The 23748-nt window shown below is 45.3% G+C and overlaps 1 protein-coding gene across 3 annotated transcripts in view; it reads right to left on the reverse strand.

Annotated features, from left to right (window-relative positions):
• Positions 1 to 23748, reverse strand: part of cntn2 (contactin 2) — a 160898-nt gene that overhangs the window by 61482 nt on the left and 75668 nt on the right. For all 3 annotated transcript variants that reach the window (XM_086011083.1, XM_086011082.1, XM_086011081.1), the window contains 5 exons: positions 19253 to 19397; positions 14999 to 15174; positions 13038 to 13133; positions 10817 to 11026; positions 2517 to 2619 (listed from right to left, as the gene is read on the reverse strand). In XM_086011083.1, coding sequence (XP_085867209.1) covers positions 2517 to 2619; positions 10817 to 11026; positions 13038 to 13133; positions 14999 to 15174; positions 19253 to 19397 — 730 coding nt within the window. The remainder of the gene's footprint in view (positions 1 to 2516; positions 2620 to 10816; positions 11027 to 13037; positions 13134 to 14998; positions 15175 to 19252; positions 19398 to 23748) is intronic.

Raw genomic sequence — 23748 nt, forward strand, 5'->3', positions numbered from 1 at the left:
GAGGGCATGACGCAAGTGGCCAGTTGTTCTAAAATGGCGATCGGGGTCCTATGTACGTCTTCGGACCCCGATTAGCGTATTAAAAGGGACCGATTACCTAAAACAGGCGGGGGCTTTGGGCTGCCCAATGGTAGGCCCCTTTAAAAATGGCAGCTGGCAGTACGCTGGTGCTAACGGGGCGGCCGTAAGCCTACCGGTCCCATTTTCAGGCTGTTACACCCCCCACTCCACCCCACCCCCGTTAGGGTCAATTTTTTTCTTAGCAGGTTAAATCCGCCCCCCTACCTGTTAAATCTTAGCCGATTCGCCCACAGGAATGGTCGGTACTTTCTGAAGGGTTGTTTAAGGAGTCAGCGAGGGGGCACCAATAAATAGGTGCCAGCTGTAACTCAACGGGTTGCACTCTCGCCTCTGGCCACCAGTTCAAGTCCCGCTCCTGCGACTTGAACACACAGTCTGGGCTGACACTCGAAGGAGCGCCGCACTGTCGGAGGTGCCGTCTCGCGGATGAGACGTTGAATCGAAGTCCCAGCCACCTCGACACACTCTGAGGTAGCGCACTGGTTAAGGTGTTCGGGTGAAATGTCTCGGCGCGTTACTTTTAACGTAATTGTCACCCGTTTAAAATAATTGAGTTAATGGCTGGGTGACGATAGTGCACAAAGGATTTTTTAAAGCAACACGTGCAACAAGTGCACTTCCAGAGGCCAATTGAAGCTCTGATTGAGAGCGACCACTGGGACCCGGACTCTTTATTGTGTATGAAAACCCTGCGCTGTTGACGCTAATGTGAAGGTTAAGGGTCAGCCGTGGCTCAGTGGGTAGCATGCTCGCCTCTGAGTCAGACGGTCATGGGTTCATAGTCCCTGCTCCAGAGACTTGAGCACAAGGATCTAGGCTGACACTTCAGTGCTGTGCTGAGGGAACGCTGCACTGTCGGAGGTGCCGTCTTTCGGATAAGACGTTAAATCAAAGTCCCAGCTGCCCTCTCCTGTAAAAGATCCCACAGTACTATTTGAAGAAGAGCAGGGGAGATCTCCCTGGTGTCCTTAGATCCCTCTGCCCCTCAACCAACACCATTGAAAATAGATTAACTGGTTAGTAATCATTGCAGTTTGTGGCACCTTGCTGTGCACAAAATTGGCTGCCATATTTGTCTAGACAACAGTGATTACACTTCAAAAGTACTTAGTTGGCTCTGAAGCGCACTGGGGCACACTGAGGCACTACATAAATAAAAGTTATTTCTTTAACTAACATTTTAAAATGAAGTTTGCTGTGTGAACAGACATTGTACACGTCTGGCCTCAGTGAGATTATGGGATGGAATTTAAGGTTGGTGCTGTTATTGAACAAATACTCAATAGACTTGTATCAAATTTTCCTCACCACTATTTTAATCAAGTTTTAAAGCACATTAAAAAATCTGTGAAAATAGAGGAGAGAGGAAGTTGATAGGAGTTTGCTAAGTGTTTGTACAGTATGTTGGCCTTCATAGCGAGAGGATTCGAGTACAGGAACAAGGATGTCTTGCTGCAGTTGTACAGGGCCTTGGTGAGACCACACCTTGAGTAGTGTGTGCAGTTTTGGTCGCCTTATCTGAGGGAGGATGTTCTTGCCATGGAGGGAGTGCAGCAAAGATTCACCAGAATGAAACCTGGGATGGCAGGAATGACGTATGAAGAGAGATTGGATCGATTAGGCTTATATTCGCTAGAGTTTAGAAGAATGAGAGGGGATCTCATTGAAACTTATAAAATTCTAACAGGACTAGACAGACTAGATGCAGGAAGGATGTTCCCGATGGCAGGGGAGTCCAGAACCAGGGGTCACAGTCTAAGGATAAGGGGTAAGCCATTTAGGACAGAGATGAGGAGGAATTTCTTCACCCAGAGAGTGGTGAACCTGTGGAATTCTCTACCACAGAAGGCAGTTGAGGCCAATTCATTAAATATATTCAAGAAGAAGGAGTTAGATATATTTCTTAAAGGCTAAAGGGATCAAGGGATATGGGGAGAAAGCAGGGACAGGGTACTGAATTTGGATGATCAGCCATGATCTCATTAAATGGCGGAACAGGCTCGAGGGGCCGAATGGCCTACTCCTGCTCCTATCTTCTATGTTTCTATGTTTCTATGTACCTATGTACCATTACATCGGCAACAGTAATCACTGTACTCATAACACAAACGTCTTATACCATCAATGAGCTTCTTGTGTCTAGACTGGCTCAGGTGACACCCTACTGTTGTAGATTGTAACATCATCCATACCTTTCATATCTGGCTTTGGACACACGACAAACCTGGCTCTGTACTTGCTTAAAACGCATTAATCCAGTTCTGACGAAAGGTAATCGACCTGAAACATTAAACTCTGTTTCTCTCTCCGCAGATGCTGCCGGACCCGCTGAATATTTCTGGCATTTTCTGTTTTCATTTCAGATTTCCTGCATCCGCAGTATTTTGCTTTTGTATTACTTTTGAGAGTTACGTAACAAAATCTCGTTCACTCACTTTCCAAGGGCAAAGCACTCCAGGTTCAGCGATTGTCCGGCCAGCGCATAGGTTTCGGAAGCGAATTTCACCCGAATGTGCGGAGAGTGAGTTCGAGCATCACCTAGAGAGCAAGAGCAAAAAGATGTCAGGAGCAGCTCAATGGGGAAGGACACTGGACGGTCAGAAGGTGATGGAGAGCGAAGGAACGAAACAAGGATATTGTTCCTCCTTGACTCACTCCGTCCAGTGCACATTGGCCATTGCAACACTTCATAGAATCATAGCAAAGCACAGCACAGAAGGTGCCGCTTTAGTTAGCTCATTTAAATCACTTTTAATAAACTCTTTACATAGAATCATAGAATGATACAGCACAGAAGGAGGCCATTCGGCCCATCGAGTCTGTGCCAGCTCTCTCGAAGAGCAATCCAGTTTGTCCCACTCCCCGGCTCTTTCCCCATATCCCTGCAATTTTTTCTCCTTCAAGTATTTATCCAATTCCCTTTCGAAGGCTCCTATTGAATCTGTATCCACCGCCCTATCAGGCAGCGCATTCCAAATCCTAACTACTCGTTGCGTAAAAACGTTTTTCCTCAGGTCGCCTCTGAACCCATCCAACGCAAAAGCTGATGGCTCCTGGAGTCGCGCCTTACTCTGCTCAGATAACTGCAATCCCTGGATATAATGGGAGTGCTGCGAATCAGAGCTGACCTCTGTGGCCGATTCTCTGATCTTCAGCTACCCTGGGCCCCAAGCTCTGGAATTCCCACCCAAAACCTCTCCGCCGCTCTCTCCTCCTTTAAGACGCTCCTCAAAAAAACCTACCTCTTTGACTGAGCATTTTGGTCACCTGTCCTAATATCTCCTTATGTGGTCACACATTTTTTTTTGTCTGATAACGCTCCTGTGAAACGCAATGGGACGCTTTACTACATTAAATATTTAAATGCAACTTGTTGCTGAATGAGTGACTGCACCAGCTTTGCAAAATTTACCTTTATGTTTTCTCTTTTTGTCTTTTTCCGCCCCCCTCCCCTCCATTTCCCCTCCTCCCTGCTGTACAGACCCACGAGCACCAGGTGCCATTTGCAGCCTCGCACAAGTGGACATTCTCAATGCAAGAGGAAAGAAAGAAAGACTTGCATTTATATAGCACCACTCACCACCTCAGGACATCCCAAAAGCACTTTACAGCCAATGAAGTACTTTTTGAAGTGTCATCACTGTTGTAATGTAGGAAAGGCAGCAGCCAATTTGCGCACAGCAAGCTCCCACAGACAGCAATGTGATAATGACCGGATAATCTGTTTTAGTGATGTTGATTGAAGGATAAATATTGGCCCCAGGACACCAGAGGAGAACTCCCCTGCTCTTCTTCGAAATAGTGCCATGGGATCTTTTATGTCTGAGAGGGCAGACGGGGCCTCGGTTTAACGTCTCATCCAAAAGACGGCACCTCCGACAGAGCAGCACTCCCTCAGTACTGCACTGGAGTGTCAGCCTGGATTGTTGTGCTCGGAGGCGAGAGTGCTACCCACTGAGCCACGGCTGACACTAGAGCCTGGACAATGGGTAGCTGGGGGACATCACAGCCGAGCCAAAACCTGCCCTCACCTGGTGTCTGCACAGACGGACTTTCAGCATTGTGGATCGTGGCCAGGAGTGGGCGGGGAAAACCCTGGCTGATTTTCCATTCATTGAGACAGAAATCTCTGTTTAGCCTTTCAACAGACGTGACACCACTGGCTGGTGCCCATTATTTAGTTGTCGTGCATTGGCTGCATTTTATCGCAAGCTGCATGTGGGGAAAAATTTGCAGGGCTATGGGGCAAGGCCAGGGGAGTGGGACTAATTGGATAGCTCTTTTATACAGCCAGCACAGGCATGATGGACCGAATGGCCTCCTCCTGCGCTGTATAATTCTATGGTACTATGTAAAGGGCTTATTAATCTCGATACTGGGTAAGAGTGAATTAAATGAGCTGACTAAAGCATCATTTACAAACCAAAAGCTGGGACATTCCTGCTCTGGCTCAGTAAACCCAGTTGAGTCACTGGGGCCGGGAGAGGAGTACTTTCCACATCAGGCGGCAGTGTCAGCGCCAAGCACTCCTAGGTCACCTGGGGTGCAGTTAATTGCAACGTAGAGCTCCTCCTTTTTGTCTTCTTTCAATGTGCCTCAGGAGATGTTTTTCTAATCCTACACTGGTTAACCTTGAGGAAGATTGACAACTTAATGTTAAATAATGTTGAATTAAAACTGATTTAATTGCACAACATGAATATTTATTCATTCTCGGGATGTGGGCGTCGCTGGCAAACGCCGGCATTTAACGCCCATTCCTAGTTGCCCTTGAGAAGGTGGTGGTGAGCTGCCTCCTTGAACCGCTGTGTGTAGCTGGGTTGAGACGGCCCAAACGGATTTTATATCAGGAGCAGGAACCCGGGCTTATTTCTCCTTCCCCAGCCACATTGGCACTGAGTCACATTGTAGCACCCTAACTTCAACCCCAGTCATCAGCTCAGCCCAGCTCAGGAATTGAATTTTAGGATCTTCGGTTGTGTATGTGTGTCTCAGCCCCTTTACCAACTGAGACTTAACTCCACAGGATTTAACGCTACTTTAGGCTTGTACCACAGTTACTGGAAGTAATGTCAGTTTTGGAATGGAGCAAGAGCAAATTGCATCACAGATGAAAGAGGAGTATAGGAAGTAACACCATGCTTGATTGCCACTTTCTATTCTCCAGCTCTTCCAGTAGTGGATGCCAAATACAAATACCTGTACAAAAATAAATTGGGTCAAAATTTCTAAGGAGAAAACACATCAATTCCAGAGGTGCATGATTTAAATTTATTATTAATCATTAAAAGCAAGAACGGTTTAAATTAATTCATTATTAAGAACATAAGAATTAGGAGCAGGAGTCGGCCATACGGCCCCTCAAGCCTGCTCCGCCATTCAATAAGATCATGGCTGATCTTCGGCCTCAACTTCACTTTCCCGCCCGATCACCATATCCCTTGATTCCACTAGAGTCCAAAAATCTATAAAAAATATATACTCAACGACTGAGCATCTACAGCCCTTTAGGGCAGAGAATTTCAAAGATTCACAACCCTCAGTGAAGAAATTCCTCCTCATCTCAGTCTTAAATGGTGAGTGAAATCTTAAACTCAAACTTACCAAAGAAAGTCTTCCGCTAAACAATTGGACAGAAGTGATTTGGACACCAGATATATGGAGTTACACATCTTTTATCAGGAAATATACACCCCAAGGTGTGAACCTCAACACCACTAAAACAAATTATCCGGTCATTATCACATTACAGTTTGTGGGAGCTTCCTGTGCGCAGATTGGCTGCCGCGTTTCCTACATTACAACAGTGACTACACTTCAAAAGTACTTCATTGGCTGTGAAGTGCTTTGGGACGTCCGGTGGTCATGAAAGGTGCTATAGAAATGCAAGTCTTTTTTTTCTTCCTTTCATAACATTAGTTTTTTTTAATTCATTTATGGGATCAGGGCATCGCTGGCAAGGCCCAGCATTTATTGCCCATCCCTAGTTGTCCTTGAGAAGGTGGTGATGAGCCACCTTCTTGAGCCGCTGCAGTCCGTGTGGTGAAGGTACTCCCACAGTGCTGTTAGTGAGGGAGCTCCAGGATTTTGACCCAACGACGATGAAGGATTGGCGATATATTTCTAAGTCAGGATGGTGTGTGACTTGGAGGGGAACTTGGAGGCGGTGGTGTTCCCATGCGCCTGCTGCCCTTGTCCTTCTAGGTGGAAGAGGTCGCGGGTTTGGGAGGTGCTGCCGAAGAAGCCTTGGGGAGTTGCTGCAGTGCATCTTGTAGATGGTACACACTGCAGCCACGGTGCGCCGGTGGTGGAGGGAGTGAATGTTTGAGGTGGTGGATGGGGTGCCAATCAAGCGGGCTGCTTGATTTGTGACACTTGCTGATTTGTCAATTTAAAATAATTGAGGGACGTGATTGCTCGGCTTTCTGCTGACCCCTCACGTCCTTAGTGGTAATTTTGTTTTGCTAATTTGATTAGTTCACATATAAGCTAGCAGACACTTGCCAACAACAAATAGGTGGCCATTGAACAGGTGCATAATATTGCTTTTAATAATAGTCGATAGTTTGGCCAATAAAGAGACCCAACGCTTTAGATAATGAAGCCGTATTATACAATGGGAATATTTTATCAATGCAGTTTTTATGGGATCAATACATTATAAAAATGAAATTACAGTTTGAAGGGAATGTAGAAATGAGTGAATTGTGTCACTAATGATAATGTGCAATGATTGATTTAGCAATTGATCGATAGCCACGAGTATGTTAGAATTTCAAAATATTTCGGATCCATTATTTCTCATATATTATGAGGGCTGCCATTGTAACTGGAAGAAGCCTGAAGTGGTTGGCTGGCAGCTATTTTAAGACCTTACAAGTGAAATACAAACTCAAACTAGGGATTCAACCAATATCATGGAAAATACATCACAGAGCTTTGCGTAAGGTTGGACAGGTTACAGAGAGTGGATTTTATGGATTATTTAGATCTTAAAAACTGACTGGGCTCCTGACTATCATTTGCTGAGCTAACAGAGGGCTGTTAGAGCATGTAATGCTTTGCTACAGGGCATAGTTGAAGCATTCCATCCTTTAAGAGAACTTTGGATAAATATTGGAAGCAGAGAAAGATGCAGGGCTATGGGGTGAGTGACGTGCACTGGGATTAATTTGAATTGCTTTAGCAAAAAATCCAGCACGGACACCATCGGCTGAATGGTCTCCTTCTGGGCTGTAAACTTCTATGTATTTTTTAATCATTTGGTGAGATGGGGGTGTTGCTACTAAGGCTGGCATTTATTGCACATCCTTAGTTGTCCTTGGGAAGGTGGTAGTAGTGGGCAGTCCGTATGGTGAAGATACACCCATAGTTCTGTTAGGTAGGGTGTTACAGGATTTTGGCCCAGCGACTATGTAGCGATGGTGTGTGACTTGGAGGTGGTGGTGTTCTCATGCATCTGCTGTCCTTGTCCTTCTAGGTGGTGGAGGTCACGTGTTTGGTTGGTGCTGCCGAAGAAGCCTTGGCCAGTTGTTGCAGTGCATCCTGTAGGTAGTACACACTGCAGCCACGGTGCGCCATGGAGGGAGAGGATGTTTAAATTAGTGGTTGGGGCGCTTATTAAAGAAAGAAATACTTGCATTTATATAGCACCTTTCACGACTGCCAGACATCCCAAAGTGCTTTACAGCCAATGAAGGACTTTTTGAAGCGTAGTCACTGTTGTAATGTAGGAAATGCAGCTGCCAATTTGCACACAGCAAGCTCCCACAAACAGCAATGTGAAGATGACCAGAGCATCTGTTTTTTACAGATGTTGATTGAGGGATAAATATTGGCCAGGACACTGGGGATAACTCCCCTGCTCTTCTTCAAATAGTGCCATGGGATCTTTTACGTCCACCTGAAAGGGCAGATGGGGCCTCGGTTTAACGTCTCATCCAAAAAACAGCACCTCTGACAGTGCAGCGCTCCCTCAGCACTGCACTGGAGAGTCAGCCTCAGATTTTTGTGCTCAAGTCTCTGGAGTGGGACTTGAACCCACAACCTTCTGACTAAGAGGTGAGACCACGGCTGATGAAGCAGACTGCTTAGCCCTGGACGGTGTTGAGCTTCTTGAGTATTGTTGGCGCTGAACCCCTTCAGTTCTATGGCTAACTTGTTGTGGACTCTCACTATAAAATAAACATCCTTTCTCTTTACACAAATGCTTCATATCTATCCATGTCTTTGATCATGACATGATTTGTTGTATCTCACATAAATCGCTAGTTGTTTTTAAGCAGCATGCGATATATGAGCTGTATAGTAGGTAAAAGGGGGTAGTCCTGTGCAATGTTCCCTCTACGCCGTGCGGTCATCTACAAGGTCCCGCGCAGGCCGCCCACTGGCTTCTCCATACCACGCACGCGTGAAAATTTAAAGGGACCACGCACTAAAAGAGACAGGCCGCGCAGAACAAAGCACAGCTTTACAGAGAACGTTGGTTCCCTGGTCTGGTGTTCCCAGTGAGAAGCTGCAAGCCCAGGGAGCAACATTGCAGCCTTAGTTCTCCGATCGGTACACCCTGTGAGTGCCGCTTATGGAAGGACTGCAGAATTACCCCTCACATGTATTAAACGTCTGTGTCTGTGTAAATCTTGCTGCCAGAAATGCAATAAAATCTGAAGTTCCCCCTTCCAAAAATTAAGCGATACCTATATGTTGAGATGTCACTGCGCAGTTTGTCAAATAGTACTGGTAGAGGCAGACATCGGTACCTATGTATACGTGTTGTTTATTAACATGAATGAATGGTCTGGGAGATTCAGATGATGCAACTATTAAAACATTTTCAAAAATGCATTTTCATCAAATGCACATTCCATCTTTGTAAAATATTTTGTTTTAAAATGTGCGAATAATTATTTTATTTGGTTCTCCCAAATCTTAAGTACAAAACTGACCCGACTTCGAGTTTCATATTATCGATTTCATGATCACGGTGTAAAAAAGAATTGCCACAGCGGTAACCGTGGCAACAGTCACTGGACATGGACTAACACGTGTTCATGTAACAGGTTGCGGAGGTTTCCTTGTGAATAATTCCATATTGCAGCCCGTGTAGATCAGCGCGGGGTGCCGATAATTAGCCGAGGTTAGGATTTTCACGTGGCGTTTCAGTGCTAATCCCAAACCAACCCCCACCCCCCACCCCCCTCCCCCCATACAAAAGCTGCACAACTGAAACTACTCGCACACATCTTGAAATATTCCTTGTACATTAAAATAGAACGTTCGGCTATTAGTTTAGGAATGAGATGGACAAAAAATAACAGATGGAGCACAATATTTGTGCATCTGCCACATTTTTGATGTCTGGCTTCTTTTAGAGAATTTATATTCCATCTGTTTAATTAGGCAGAGTCTGTGATCTTCCTATTTGTTTTCTGTTGGTTATTTTCTATATTCCTTCCATGATATGTAAACAGGATATAATCTCTCTGGAGAGTCCAGCCTTCTCTTTTTATTTCAACATTGGCATTCTTGATGTAAACACAGCTTAACGTCTTTTTTATAATGTAACAGATACACGCAGAGTACATATGTGTGTATAAATAAATAGATATATACAGGAAACTCTTTTTTATCCGGCACCGACGGGACCGGCGTGGTGCCGGTTGATCAAAAAGTCCGGATTACAGAGAGGTATACTTACTAAGGTACGAGCGCCCCGTACTCGGCCACAGATCCAGGCGTCCCTGTTGCATGGCAACAGGTGCAGGAACCCCGGTTACCACGGCCACAGATCCAGGAACCCCGGTTACACGGCCACTAATATGAAGTAAAACTTACCTGAACCTACTCCTGAATTTTGCCGGTTAAGAGAGATTTCCGGTTATTTAGGTGCCGGTAAAAAGAGTTTCCTGTATATAAATATATATATATATATATATATATAAATATATATGTATTTAATCAGGAGATGTTGCTGTAGTTTGGGTCAGGAGCTCTGTTTACTGCAGTTCAGATAGATTCTTTTTAAATAGACTCTGTAGACTGTTTGCTGTAGTGCGCTGTTTAAGCAGACTCTATTTGATGAGTAAATAGACGGTGTTTGCTGTAAAATAGACTGATTGCTGTGAGCCCTGCCGTAAGTCACGCCCCACCTCCAATCTACAGGCTGACACAGTGCAACTTACTGGCTGACATGGAGGTGTCAATAGACACGCTGGTCATTTACAGCTTGAGGCGCTCGCCATAGACACCATCACGTCACTTATTGATAGATTTATCAGGAGGCCAATGTGAGTAGCACAGGAAGGCATTATATATTTGCCCTTCCCTCATGCAGCTTGTCAATTTTTTCTCCTTTCTTAAGATGCTCAGTTGAAAGATTAAGAAAATAAGGGAACTCACTATTTTCATGAAGCCAAGTTAGTCAAGATTGGCTTCAACTTTGGGGCTACAGTTTACCAGTCCAATGCTCCATAGGAACAGGAGGAGTCCATTCAGCCTCTCGCGCCTGTTCTGCCATTCAATTAGATCATGGTTGATCTGTATCTTAACTCCATCCACCCGCCTTGGTTCCGTAAACCTTAATTACCCATGCCTAACAAAGATCTATTAATCTCAGTTTTAACTCCACTGTTGTAACTCATCCTGCTTTAACCTCAAACCTGCGCCCCCCTAAATCAGAACTGGGAGACATGAGACTGCCACTGGAACTACTTTAATGAAGATAAAAGGGACTGACCCACAGACTGCACGGCCAGAGGAATAGACTTGCTGAAGACGCTGGTCGTAGCGTAGTCGATGTGACTGGTGAGGTAACAGGAGTGAGCGCCGGCGTCTGATGTCTTTGCCTTGGCGATGTAGAGGTTGCCCGTCACCTGCGAGATGAAGTGCCGGTCATCTGGCGTTATAAAGTTTGGGATTTCGTCGATAAACCAACGGTACGCGGGGCCTGTAGTGCAAACAAATATTAAAAGACAAATCAAACTGTCTGTCAAGTGCTTAGAAAGAAATAACTGACGTAAGAAAACTACTAGGCACTTGGTCTAAGCGTTAAACAAAGCTTTAATCAACTGTTTTACAACATGGAGGTCTAGTTGTGCCCTTCACTAGTTCCTATTAAGAATGTCCTGCACAAGCTGGGCCCGTGCCCAAGTATTTATACTCTCCCTGGACAGCGCCACCCGCAGGCTGCTCAGTATTATTTCATAAGTCTTTCTTTCATGAATGACTGATTCATGTCACTAACGACTTCCATTTCTATAGCACCTTACACAACCAAGGCCGGGCAAGACAGGCCACTGACCTTAGCAGATGCTGCAAGTTTACGTTGGAGGAACCAGCATCTAAAACAGATTATCTGGGTATTTATCTCATTGCTGTTTGTGGGAGCTTGCTGTGCGCAAATTGGCTGCCGCATTTCCTACATTACAACAGTGACTACATTCAAAAAGTTCTTCATATCTATCCATGTCTTTGATCATGACATGATTTGTTGTATCTCACATGAATTGCTGATTGTTTTTAAGTAGCATGCGATATATGAGCTGTATAGTAGGTAAAAGGGGGTAATCCTGTGCAATGTTCCCTCTAAGCACTTCATTGGCTGTAAAGCACTTTGGGACATCCTGAGGTTGTGAAAGGCGCTATAGAAATGCAAGTTCTTTCTTTCTTTTTAAAATACATACAATACGTGGAGTCAGCACTCAGCGACCTCAGTGGATGTCTCAGCAAATCGCTACGGCACTGTACAAGAAAAAAGATTTTTGTTCCTTTATTGCTAATCACATGACGAGCACTGCATGATGTATGGGCGACTTAATAAATCAAATGCCGTATTCATTACATGGGATTCTGGCATTTTTACTGGTGTTTGGGTGCGGGCATTGCAGTCATTGAGTCTGTCTGTTTATCATTAAAGCCACTGGTTTATGGTAACAGAATGGTCCAGGTCGTACTCTCTGTCGCGCTCACTATTGTTAACACGAGCAGATGGCCTGCACTGTGAGTGATTTCGTTTCAAACTGAGAAACTTAGATGAATGGGCCAAGGAACTTAGTGCAGGAAGCCAGCAACATTGAAAAGTGCAGGAGCAAAGACGAGGTAAATCGAGAAGCAACGGTTAGTTGACACCACACTGGGGTTTTGCCAATGTCGGTCATGTCAGCTGTGACTCAGTGGGTCGCACTCCTGCCTCTGAGTCTGACTAGTTGTGGGTTCAAGTCACACTCCAGAGACCTCAGCACAAAAAATCTAGCAGTACTGAGGGAGTGCTGCACGGTTGGAGGTGCCGTCTTTCGGGTGAGACGTTAAACCAAAGGCCCGTCTACCTGCTAAGGTGGACGCAAAAGTTCCCATGACACAGTTCTCCCTAATGCCATTTCATTATCAGCAGGCACGAGTAAGGACTTGAAGCCACAAGTTGCACGATGCCCCTTTTTCACATGCCACGGGGGGTTTTTCTATTTGCAAAGAAATTAGTGTATTTCCTCCCTAAGAGGACATTGCCCTCCAATAAATATTTATATCCGTATTCTCCATCCCGTAGAGAGGCTCAATGGGACGTACGCATTTTATAGATAGACTAAGGGACATTCCTGGTTGATATTCATCCCTCATTTAACATCACTCAAAAAAACCAGATGATCTGGTCATTATCACATTGCTGTCTGTGGGAGCTTGCTGTGCGCAAATTGGCTGCCGCGTTTCCTACATTACAACGGTGACTACTCTTCAAAAAGTACTTCATTGGCTGTAAAGCGCTTTGGGGCGTCCTTAGATAGTGAAAGGAGCTGTATAAATGTGAGTTCTTTCTTTCTTTGAAAGCTTGTAGATTTAAGGTGGAAGGCAAGACTAAGGGAGTTGAGGAGTTCCACAGTTTTGATTGGTCTTCCACATATACATTAAAATGAAACATTGCAACACATTGAAACAACACACAGTTTATGTGGCGCAGTGATTACCTGGGTAATGCGGGGGTGCGTTACAAGGCAGCACTACCCCCACCCCTTCAGGCACCTTTACCAGATCCTTCTCTTCTGTTGAAAACTGCGAAAGATCTGACAAGAAGAAAAGTGAATCAGTTTAATGCCGGGTTTACTGAGGGACTTCTGAACACAACAAAATGATGGATCTCACATTCAACTGTGTCACCCCATCATAGAAGTATCATCGCTCTGCTCGAATGTGACAAACCTGATGTGAGATGGGCCTTTGTCGCTCTCTCCTCCCCATTTGTTTAACAGAAGGGTGTTCGGGTCTAAACCCCCCCCCCCCCAAAACCCCAGCACAGGCATTCGTCAATGAGCAGTGGTTTGAGAATCCTCATAACATCACCTCTGAAAATTGCTCTTAATCGACCACAACTCATGTTAAATGTTCTTAAAGATGTCTTTATTACCAGGTTCATAATTAACTCATTACCCTATTTGGCAGGGGGTGGGGGGGGGTGGTGGAGGGGACGCGTCCACTCAGCAGCAAGACAAGAATACCGGTTTGCACGTTTTCAGACTGCGATCCATGCCATTTCATTATCAGTAGGCATGAGTGAGGACTTGAAGCCACAAGTTGCACGATGCCCCTTTCTTACATGCCATGGGGTTTTTTTCTATTTGCAAAGAAATTAGTGTATTTCCTCCCTAAGAGGACATTGGCCTCCAATAAATATTTATATCCGTGTTCTCCATCCCGTAGAGAGGCTCAATGGGACGTACGCATTTTATAGATTGACTGAGGGACAGATAGTGGAAGTTAATTGGGCGGGGGGGTGGGGGGGGGGGGGAAATAGAAGACTTATCTAAGAAAGTGCCTACTAGGAATTGGCCTGAGAGGACATCATCTCATTTGACATAAGTCCTTTGCAGCCGGTGGCAAGAATGATTTCAACTCATCAGAATGGGCAGGGTTCAAAATTGCGAAGGAAATGGATATCTACCACTATTACTGCAAAACCAAGGTTCTGGAAGAGCTTCATGACCACTTAAAAAATGCACCTTCCACTTCTTTGGATCCTGGCTGTGGAATGCCCCATTTCCTGGCCAAGGATTTGGTCAGGTGATCTGCTTGCCAGACCTCTGCTAACACTGCTTTGGATCAACTACAAGAGTTGCAGGACATTGGCCTGAGTTGGGCTTGTTTTATTTTTATTCATTTATGGGATGTGGGCGTCGCTGGCAAGGCCAGCATTTATTGCCCAACCCTAATTGCCCCTTGAGAAGGTGGTGGTGAGCCGCCTTCTTGAACCGCTGCAGTCCGTGTGGTGAAGGTACTCCCACGGTGCTGTTAGGGAGGGAATTCCAGGATTTTGACCCAGCGACGCTGAAGGATCGGCGATATACTTCTAAGTCAGGATGGTGTGTGACTTGGAGGGGAAATTGGAGGTGGTGGCGTTCCCATGCGCCTGCTGCCCTTGTCCTTCTAGGTGGTAGAGGTGATGGGTTTGGGAGGTGCTGCCGAAGAAGCCTTGGTGAGTTGCTGCACTGCATCTTGTAGATGGTACACACTGCAGCCAGGGTGCGCCGGTGGTGGAGGGAGTGAATGTTTAAGGTGGTGGATGGAGTGCTATTCATTGTCTTGCAATTGTCGCTCCTAGTACAGAACTGCCTTTCTGCTTCCATCCCACCCAACGCAGTTGAGATTGGGGACTCGCTGGGCAGGCGAATCGGAGGCGCGAACCCATGTTCTACCACTCCAAGGTTCAGGTCATTGAGACAGCAGCGTAAGTCCATCACACGACTGACCAGGAGCAGCATCACTATGAGGAATCTTGCTTTGATCTGGTTCTTAGATGGTTTTAATTGGGTAACGGAAAGCGTTATTGCCTCCTACCCTCACCATACATTTCTACTTTAAGGTTAGTGGACGGTATCTGAGTCGGAGGTGCAGGAACCTCCCTACCATAGGTACCAGCTACTGAAAGACTCACAGCCGAATCGGAGGAAAGCCTCTTTGCTTATGACAGTCCCGATTTTGTTTGTTGCCAGGCACTGATAGGATCCAGGGTCTTTGGACCGTGTTGGGTTACTGACCACCAGATTTCCTCCAACCAGACTGTAACGGCTATTCCCTTCAATGTTGATATCTGTCCCGTTTACCTTCCACCTGCCAGGAGGAATGACACCAGAAAGTTGGATAATTAGTCTCTTATTACTACAGTGAACAGTAGTTACTCTTGCAAAAAAAAAAATCTTTTATCCAATTATTGCGAAACCACTTCCATTCACGGAGTTCCACCAAGCTAAGTCTAAAGAAAGAAAGACTTGCATTTATATGGTGCCTTTCATGACCACCAGACGTCTCAAAGCGCTTTACAGGCAATTAAATACTTTTTGAAATAACAACAGAAAATGCTGGAAAAACTCAGCAGGCCAGGCAACATCCGTGGAGAGAAATTAGAGTCGACGTTTCGGGTCGAAACCCTTTTTCAAAACTGGAAAGTACAACTTGAAATAGATCGAAGGCAGGGCTGCGATAGAACAAAAGAAGTAAAGAGGCATTAAGAGGTATTCAAAACCAGACGAGATGGTGATAGGACTAGTGGAGACAAAAGACGGCTCTAGATTAGGTGTGAAGTGTACTGGCAGAAAGAGAGACAGCTGCCATGTGGGAGAGAAAAAAAAGGAATGGGGGGGTGGGGGGAGGGAAAACTCCATTTTAATTCACCGCTCCATTCCCACTCGGACCTCACCGTCCTTGGCCTCTTGCATTGTTCCACGGAAGCTCAACGTAAACTCGAGGAACAGCACCTCATCTTCCGATTAGGCACTTTACAGCCTTCCGGACTCAATATCGAGTTCAACAATTTCAGATCATAACCTCGGCCCCTATTACATTTTTACTTATATTTTTTTTCCATCCCTTTGTTTTGGGTTTTCCCTCCCCCCTCTTTCATTTTTTTTCTCTCTCCCACATGGCAGCTGTCTCCCATTCTGCCAGTACACGTCACACCTAATCTGAGCCGTCTTTTGTCTCCACTGTCCTATTACCATCTCGTCTGGTTTTGAATACCTCTTAATGTCTCTTTACTTCTTTTGTTCTCTCCCAGCCCTGCCTTTCGATCTATTTCATTTCCTTTCCAGTTTTGAAAAAGGGTTTCGACCCGAAACGTCGACTCTAATTTCTCTCCACGGATGTTGCCTGGCCTGCTGAGTTTTTCCAGCATTTTCTGTTGTTATTTCGGATTTCCAGCATCTGCACTATTTTGCTATAAATACTTTTTGAAGTGGAGTCACTGTTGTACTGTGGGAAATGCGGCAGCCAATTTGCACTCGGCAAGGTCCCACAAACAGCAATATGATAATGATCAGAGAATCTGTTTTTGTTATGTTGGTTGAGGGATAAATATTGGCCAGGACATCAGGGATAACTCATAGAAACATAGAAGATAGGAGCAGGAGTAGGCCATTCGGCCCCTCGAGCCTGCTCCGCCATTCAATGCGATCATGGCTGATCATCCAAATTCAGTACCCTGTCCCTGCTTTCTCCCCATACCCTTTGATCCCTTTAGCCTTAAGAAATATATCCAACTCCTTCTTGAATATATTTAATGTATTGGCCTCTACTGCCTTCTGTGGTAGAGAATTCCACAGGTTCACCACTCTCTGGGTGAAGAAATTCCTCCTCATTTCTGTCCTAAATGGCCTACCCCTTATATCCTTAGACTCCCCTGCTCTTCTTCAAAATAGTGCCATGGGGTCTTCAACATCTACCTGAGAGAGCAGACGGGGCCTCAGTTTAACTCCTCATCCAAAAGATGGCACCTCTGATAGTGCTGCACTGGAGTGTCAGCCTAGCTTTATTATGCTCAAGTCCCTGGAGTGGGACTTGAACCCACAACCTTCTGACTCAGGCGAGGGTGCTACCCACTGAGCCACAGCTGACACTATATAACCTTATTATTTAGCATTCCAATTGGCCAAATTCATTTCAATTCATCCCATCATAGAGAATTCCAGTGGGATTACAGTCATTTAAAAAAAAAGTAATTAAAGTACTTTGTTAAGTCTGAAAAGGTGTTAAAAATAAAATCTACACAATTTACTTAAAGCTGAATTTTCAGGAAGCTGAACAGATTTTAATATATGAAGTCACATGAAAACATAGTGCAGGCTGTGTTTTTCAATTTATTAAAAGTGCTTGAACTGAATTGAATCACCTCGTTATATAGAATTCCGGTGTATGAAATCACTTTCCATTCAATGACTTGTGTAGAACTCCTGATTTAGATATAACACATTTATAACCCTAACTGCATCAGGAATTGCTTTCCCATTACAAACAAATCCTGGTTTGAGGACAGGGAAGACGTATGTTTATGTAGCATCTGATCTCAGAAACGCCTCCAAACACTTCACGCACGATGAATTACTTTGAAGCGAAGTGACCGCTGTCATGTAGGCAAAGATGGCAACCATTTGGAGCACCTTACCGCCAGGGTTCCCAGGAAACATGAAGCTTGGATGGCTCGGGTCCATTCACATCCGCGACAGTGGAAACGAATGGCGATTAGTTTGGTTCAATGGGATTCTACATAATGGCAGTGGATGGCAAATCTATAGAATGGAAGTGATTGGAAATGGTGGACCAGAATTGTATACAATGGGAACGGTACATGGGAATTCTGCACAAAGTGAATGATAAGTGTGCATAAGAATTGCATGCAATGTGTGTAAAGGGAATCGGTGTGTGTGGGAACCCATACTATGGGAGTGAAGGAAAGGTTGAATAGGCTGGGTCTCTTTTCTCTTGAAAAGAGAAGGCTGAGGGGTTGACCTAATAGAGGTCTTTAAAATGATGAAAGGTTTTGATAGAGTGGATAGAGGGAGAATATTTCCACTTGTGGGGAAGATCCATCAATATAAGACAGTCACCAAGAAATCAAATAGGGAATTCAGAAGAAACGTCTTTACCCAGAGAGTGGTGAGAATGTGGAACTCGCTACCACAGGGAGTGGTTGAAGCGAATAGTATAGATGCATTTAAGGGGAGGCTAGATAAGCACATGAGGGAGAAGGGAATAGAGGGTTATGCTGATAGATTTAGATGAGGAAAGACGGGAGGAGGCTCGAGCGGAGCATAAACGCCGGCATGGACTGGTTGGGCCGAATGGCCTGTTTCTGTGCCGTATATCCGATGTAATCCTATGAAGGATATACATGTGAATTTTTCACACTGGGAGTGAGTGGGAATGGCATATGGGTACACACTGAATACATAATCCGTGGGGATTCTGTACAATGGGCATGCGCAAGGAGATTCAATACTTGAGCGAGGGATGTGTGTATCTAGATCCCACTTTATTATTTTTTTCTATGCTCAGCTCACTGAATAGGCAATAAATAGCAGGTGTCATTGCAAACATTGTAAAACAACCTCCTGAGTGTGATTTGATGTTAGTCGCAGTCCATACTTAAGGACAATTTTTTAAGGTAATTGGCAAAAAGAGGTGAGGTGAGGTGAGGAGAATTTTTTTTTTACACAGCGAGCTGTTGTGATCTGGAATGCGCTGCCTGAAAGGGCGGTGGAAGCAGATTCAATAGTAACTTTCAAAAGAGAATCGGATATATACTTGAAGGGGAAAAACCTGCAGGGCTATGGGGAAAGAGCAGGGGGGAGTGGGACTAATTGGAGCGCTCTTTCAAAGGGCTGGCAGAGGCACGATGGGCCAAATGGCCTCCTTCTGCGCTGTATGCTTCTATGATTCTATGATAATTTTATGAATTAGTAATTTTAAATCCGACAATGAATAGTTTTAAATCTGAGATCGATAGATTTTGCTGGACAAGGGTGTATAAGGAAATGAAGCCAAGGCGAGTGGATGGAGTTAAGATACAGATCAGCCAAGGTCAACGTTCGGGCAGCGATTGGGAGGTCCCGCGCAGGCCGCTCACCCGCTGTTGGCGCTGGAAAAGATACCGCGCAGCAAATTTAAAGGGACCGCGCGCAAAAACAAAAGAGGGAACATTGTCCATTATCTGATTGAATGGTGGAACAGGCTCGGGGGGCTGACGGGCCTATCGCTGCTCCTATGTACCTAGGGTATGGAGCCACACCTATCATAAATGGAATGATTTCATATGTAAGCAATCCCAATCGGTGAGAAGATTGTTTGCAAGCTTCGTTCGGGTTTACCAGCACTCATTTTAGCGGCAGATTTCTCGGATAAGCAGACTCTGTCCTACCTGTACGCAGCAGGTGGGCTGGCTCGTACGTGGCAGCTCAGTATCACCCTCCCTTCAGCCGAACCTTCAGGATACAGAGTGTTTTTTGGCTGCTCTTCAAATACTGGCCCGAAATCCCCTCTCGTGCTTTGAGCAGCAGCCCAGTCTGTAACAGAGAAACAAAAGAAGATCAGTTCTCAATCCATCAGCAGTGATTCTTCTCTGCTGAGCGAACTGATGGATCTCACCGCCGTCCCCCTGAGTATTAACACGTCGGTAAACCATTGAAATAATCTGTATATAAAAAAAATAATATGTCTTGAAAATGTATCATGCTGTAGGGAATACGGAATCATTTCTTAGTATGGATATTGAAGTAATTGGCAAACCAGTGGGGAAGATGAGGAGAATATCTTTTATGCAGCGAGCTGTTATGATCTGGAATTCATTGCCTGAAAGGGCGGTGGAAGCAGATTCAATAATAAAGAGAACTGGATAAATACTTGAAGGGGAAAACCGTATAGGGCAATGGGGAAAGAGCAGGGGGAAGTGGGACTAATTGGACAGCTCTTTCTAAGAGCCGGCACAGGCATGATGGGTCGAATGGCCTCCTTCTGTGCTGTGAGATTCCAGTGCTTCAGTCTTCTGATGATATCAATTATTTGCATTGTGGCCAGCAATAGAATAAAGTTTGAAATGTCTGTAACATGTCACGAGGCTAAAATTTCTGCGGGCGAAGTGATCGACTTTCCGCCATGAGGGTTACCGGGAAACCCCAGGAGAAACAACGGCAATGACCGTTTGCACCATTTCCTCCAGGGTTTGCGCCGATCTCCCACCGAAGGGACGACGGAATGCCGGGAGAACCGCGGCGTTTCAATTTACCCGCGGGACTGCTGGGAGCAACGGTGCCCGTTTGGACAGAATGCCGGCCCAAGGGGAAAGAAAAGGTATAGGAGACCAAAAAAAACCAGATAGATATGCAATTTTGTTTCAATACAATTCATTCTCGGGAATGGGGCCATCACTGGCAAGGCGGGAATTTATTGCCCATCCCTAGTTACTGTGAGTTTGATATAATTGAGCAGTGCACTTGGCCACTCCACAGGGCGGTTAACAGTCAACAACATTGGTGTGGGACTTGAGTCACATCTAGGCCAGACTGGGCACGGCTGGCAGGTTTCCTTCCTCGAAGGACACTAGTGAACCAGTTGGGTTTTTAATGACAACCCAACAGCTTCATGGTCACTTTTACTGATACCAACTTTTTATTACATTACAGCAGTGACTACACTTCAAAAAAAGTACTTCATTGGTTGTAAGGCGCTTTGGGACGTCCGGTGGTCATGAGGGGCGCCATATAAATGAAAGTCTTTCTTTTCTTTTTTTGCCAAAGGGTGGTAGAAGTTTGGAACTCTCTTGCGCAAATGGCAATTGATGCTAGATCAATTGTTAATTTTAATTCTGAGATTGATAGATTTTTTGTTAACCAAAGGTATTAAGCGATATGGGGCAAAGGCGGGTATATGGAGTTAGGTCACAGATCAACCACGATCTCATTGAATGGTGGAACAGGCTGGAGGGGTTGAATGGTGGAACAGGCTGGAGGGGCTGAATGGCCTCCTCCTGTTCCTACGTTCCTATTTAAAATAAATAACGCCAATCGGAAAATTCAGGCCAGGCAGGGCAAAGTTTGTGAAAATTTCCTCCTCTCGTCAGGACGAGCTTAAGCTCTGATCACCTCTCACAGCGCTGAAGTAATCTTAAAACCAGACGAAATTGATGGGTAGTAAAGACCAGCTGGTCCATCAAGCCTGCTCCGCGCACCGTGATGGCTGGAGCATCGTGATGAGAGACTACCACCCCGCTCCCCACCCGGCTCCATCCCAGCCATCTAATCTCCTGGGAGAGGCAAAAAAATCCAGAGGAGAGTTTCAAAAAATGCAGATTGCGAACAAAATCGAAAAACTGCCCCCCATGTGAAATCATGCAACAGTCCCACAATTAAATGATTCTTTTACGACGTACGATTAAGCATCGGTGTTTGAGAAATAGAAGCTATTACATGTCTGTGAATATAAATGACTGGTCTCCGTTGCAAACGATTATGCGCGAAAGGAATTGACACACAGACCCCAGCGATAAGTTTTGAGATTCCTGACTGATGACTACAGAGGGAATAAGTAGAGCAACATTTCATGATAAGCAGAGTCTTCCATCCTCAGGGGCTGAATAGTTGTGTCTAAACTGAAGGAGAAATAATTTGGGGTTATTTGATGGACTGAAAGCAAATATAGGGTGAGCGTCTCAAACAGCGTCCAGCCTAAAGGAACTGATCACGGCACATTACCCACAATGAAATATTCATAGCAAATCTATTTAGTTGAGCTCCAAAGATGTCAGGACATTTGAAAGTCATATTAATTGCGCTATCTTGTAGAGCGATGAGCCCGGAGTGCAATATGTACAGAGAATACAGACAGTGGATTAAGCGCACAGTACACAGATTACACATACATAGGGAGCATTCTTTGACCATAAAAACATAAGAAACATAGAAACATAGAAGATAGGAGCAGGAGTAGGCCATTCGGCCCTTCGAGCCTGCTCCGCCATGCAATGAGATCATGGCTGATCATCCAAATTCAGTACCCTGTCCCTGCCTTCTCCCCATATCCCTTGATCCCTTTAGCCTTAAGAAATATATCCAACTCTTTCTTGAATATATTTAATGAACTGGCCTCCACCGCCCTCTGTGGCAGAGAATTCCACAGGTTCACCACTCTCTGGGTGAAGAAATTCCTCCTCATCTCTGTCCTAAATGGCTTACCCCTTATCCTTAGACTATGACCCCTGGTTCTGGACTCCCCGGCCATCAGAAACATCCTTCCTGCATCTAGTCTGTCCAGGCCTGACAGAATTTTATAGGTTTTGATGAGATCCCCTCTCAATCTTCTAAACTCTAGTGAGTATAAGCTCAATCGACACAATCTCTCCTCATACGTCATTCCTGCCATCCCAGGTATCAGCCTGGTGAATCTTCGCTGCACTCCTTCCATGGCAAGAACGTCCTTCCTCAGGTAAGGCGACCAAAACTGCACACAATACTCAAGGTGTGGTCTCACCAAGGCCCTGTACAACTGTAGCAAGACATCCTTGTTCCTGTACTCAAACCCTCTTGCTACGAAGGCCAACATACCATTTGCCTTCTTAACCGCCTGCTGCACCTGCATGCTTACCTTCAGCGACTGGTGCACAAGAACACCCAGGTCTCTTTGCACTTCCCCTTCTCCCAATCTATTGCCATTCAAATAATAATCTGCCTTCCTGTTTTTGCCACCAAAGTGGATAACCTCACATTTAGCCACATTATAGTGCATTTGCCATGTTTCTGCCCAATCACCCAACCTGTCCAAATCGTACTGGAGTTTCACGACATCCTCCTCACAGCATACCCTCCCACCCAGCTTTGTGTCGTCTGCAAATTTGGAGATATTACATCCAATTCCCTCGTCCAGATCATTTATATTGTGAACAGCTGGGGTCCTAGGACCGATCCTTGTGGTACCCCACTAGTCACTGCCTGCCACTCGGAAAACGACCCATTTATTCCAACTCTTTGCTTTCTGTCCGCCAACCAGTTCTCTATCCAAGTCAATACCTTGCCCCCAATCCCATGTGCCTTAATTTTGCACGCTAATCTCTTATGTGGGACCTTATCGAAAGCCTTCTGAAAGTCCAAATATACCACATCCACTGGTTCTCCCTTATCTATTTTACCAGTTACATCCACAAAAAATTCCAGTGGATTAGTCAAGCATGAAATAGGAGCAGGAGTAGGCCATTCGGCCCTTCGAGCCTGCTCTGCCATTCAATAAGATCATGGCTGATCTTCGACCTCAACTCCACCTCCCCGCACTATCCCCATATCCCTTGGTTTCTTTAGAGTCCAAAAATTTACCTATCTCAGCCTTGAATATACTCAACCACTTCAGCCTCCACAGCCCTCTGGGGCAGAGAATTCCAAAGATTCACCACCCTCTGAGTGAAGAAATTTCTGCTCATCTCAGTCCTAAATGGCCGACCGCTTATCCTGAGACTGTGACCCCTGGTTCTAGACTCCCCAGCCAGGGGAAACACCCTCCCAGCATCTACCCTTTCAAGCCCTGTAAGAATTTTGTATGTTTCAATGAGATCACCTCTCATTCTTATGAATTCTAGAGAATATAGGCCTAGTCTACTCAATCTCTCCTCATAGGACAATCCCCCCATCCCAGGAATCAGTCTGGTGAACCTTTGTTGCACTCCCTCTATGGCAAGTATATCCTTCCTTAGGTAAGGAGACCAAGATTGTACACAGTACTCCAGGTGTGGGCTCACCAAGACCCGCCACAAGTTGTCCTTGAGAAGGTGGAGGTGAGCCTTCTTCTTGAATCTAAAACAAGTGGGGTGGGCCATCTAATGTTAGGAACGAAACCCAATGTGCACAAGTGCAAAATTCGCCTTCATTTATTAAA

Source organism: Somniosus microcephalus, chromosome 18 (assembly GCF_052327205.1).
Source record: "Somniosus microcephalus isolate GS21.2 chromosome 18, FLI_Smic_1.0, whole genome shotgun sequence".
NCBI classification, from domain to species: domain Eukaryota; kingdom Metazoa; phylum Chordata; class Chondrichthyes; order Squaliformes; family Somniosidae; genus Somniosus; species Somniosus microcephalus.